Genomic DNA, 1,588 nt, shown 5'->3' with positions numbered 1-1,588 from the left:
GGCGCAGCAGCCGAGCAGCCGAGCAGCCGAGCGGCGCCGCGGGAGCGCCGTCCAGCCGCGCGCCGGCCGCTTTATGGGCGCGTCCCACCGGCCTTCGGCCCGCGGGGGTGGGCGCTGACTCACGCCCAGGACCGGGAATTCCCCAGCGCCAGCGAAGGAAGCTGGACCCGCCCCGCGCACACGGTCCGGGATGCCGGGAGGGCAAGTTGGCAGGTTCCCGGCAAAGAACCTGCGCTTGCTCCGTCCCAGCTCGCGGCAACAGCCTCAAGAGTCTGGACCAAGGTCTTGAACTGCCCGGAGTCCCCGCGCCTGGGGACCTGGGTGAAGCTTGAGGCTCCTGGGCCACACCGGAGCTCGATGACTGCGTTAGACCAGCCCGCTAAGTTCGGGACTTAAATGTGTTTAGGTGTACATACATTTCGAATGAAGTCTACAGTACACTGTAAGATTTGATGAATCTTCACACCTCTTCATCTACCACGCATGCCAAGAATTCTGACACTTCCATTCCTCCACTCCTTGGTTCCCTCAGACCCTCTGGAAGCGAATTCTTCTAACCCCAGAACAGAGGCAATCACCCTTCTGATTTCTAAGACCATAGATAAGTTGTGCCTATTCCTAAATTTCATACAAATGAAATCGTAAAGTATATTCTGTTTTTCTCAACTGCCTTAAAACAAACCAACAAAAAAACTTTGTGTCACTGTGTACCGGTGATTTATTCCTTTTCATCAATTATATTAATGTACCGCAAAAACAGTGTTGTTGATTATAAACCACAAATATGTTGGACCTGGTTTGTGGCTATGGTTGAAGGTGTTTTGTGTGGACCTGCAGTTTTCTGGAACCGGGTAAAAGACAAATCGCCACACAACTGTTCTAGGATGGCCTTCTATTTGTACCTGCGCCAGGCATGGATGAAGGTGATATCTCTTCTTTTTTAGAAGGACCATAAAAGTCCTGAGAGGTTTTGAGATTGGACTGGATCCACCCCTTCCGTGTAGTTCCTGCTCCCAGTGCATCTGCTAAAGTTTCTTGCTGCTTTCACATAGCCTATGTCCTACTTTTTTAATGCAAAAAAATAAGAAAATTTGCATTGCAATTTTAGGGGAAATATTGCAGATATTTTTGAAGAAAATTTTAGTCTTCCCTTGATGAATGTGTCTTCTCTCCTCTCCCATTCTTCTTGTTATATTTGACTTTCTCTAGAGAATAACCCTTCCTGAGAATAGTAGGGGGAGTCTAAAGAAGTTCTAGTCCAAGTTCTGGAAGGCTCAGGACACCTCCTAGAGTGGGGTCCGTAGTCAAGGGTATTTTGCATGTCATGTCCCCAGTGCCAGTGTTCAAACACCCTGCTGTCATAGTACAGAAACAGTCTCCTTGGGAAAAGGGCCTGGAAATACGATGAGACGTGATCACCACATATCTATGACTAAGAATGACAGAGCTGTAAAGGTGCAGTAAATCCTGAATCACAAAGGGGAAGGGGAGGCAGGTTTGGATAGATTACTGATTTCCACTCTGTGGTGTGCTCACACAGGCCCATTTCTGGCTGTCATTGAATGCAGCTTTGGGAGAGGATGGACAC

At 48.8% G+C, this 1,588-nt stretch overlaps 1 protein-coding gene across 1 annotated transcript in view; it reads right to left on the bottom strand.

Moving 5' to 3' along the window:
• The window catches only part of Tfpi2 (tissue factor pathway inhibitor 2), a 4,007-nt gene extending 3,499 nt beyond the window's left edge, over positions 1-508 (bottom strand). The window contains exons 1-2 of the mRNA XM_023706533.1: positions 467-508; positions 4-379 (exon numbers count right to left, since the gene is read on the bottom strand). Of these exons, the coding sequence (XP_023562301.1) occupies positions 4-379; positions 467-508 (418 nt within the window). The remainder of the gene's footprint in view (positions 1-3; positions 380-466) is intronic.
• Between the last annotated feature and the right edge of the window lie 1,080 nt (positions 509-1,588).

Source organism: Octodon degus, unplaced genomic scaffold, assembly GCF_000260255.1.
Source record: "Octodon degus isolate 3935 unplaced genomic scaffold, OctDeg1.0 scaffold00262, whole genome shotgun sequence".
NCBI lineage: Eukaryota > Metazoa > Chordata > Mammalia > Rodentia > Octodontidae > Octodon > Octodon degus.
This window is presented reverse-complemented; position numbering and strand designations above follow the sequence as displayed.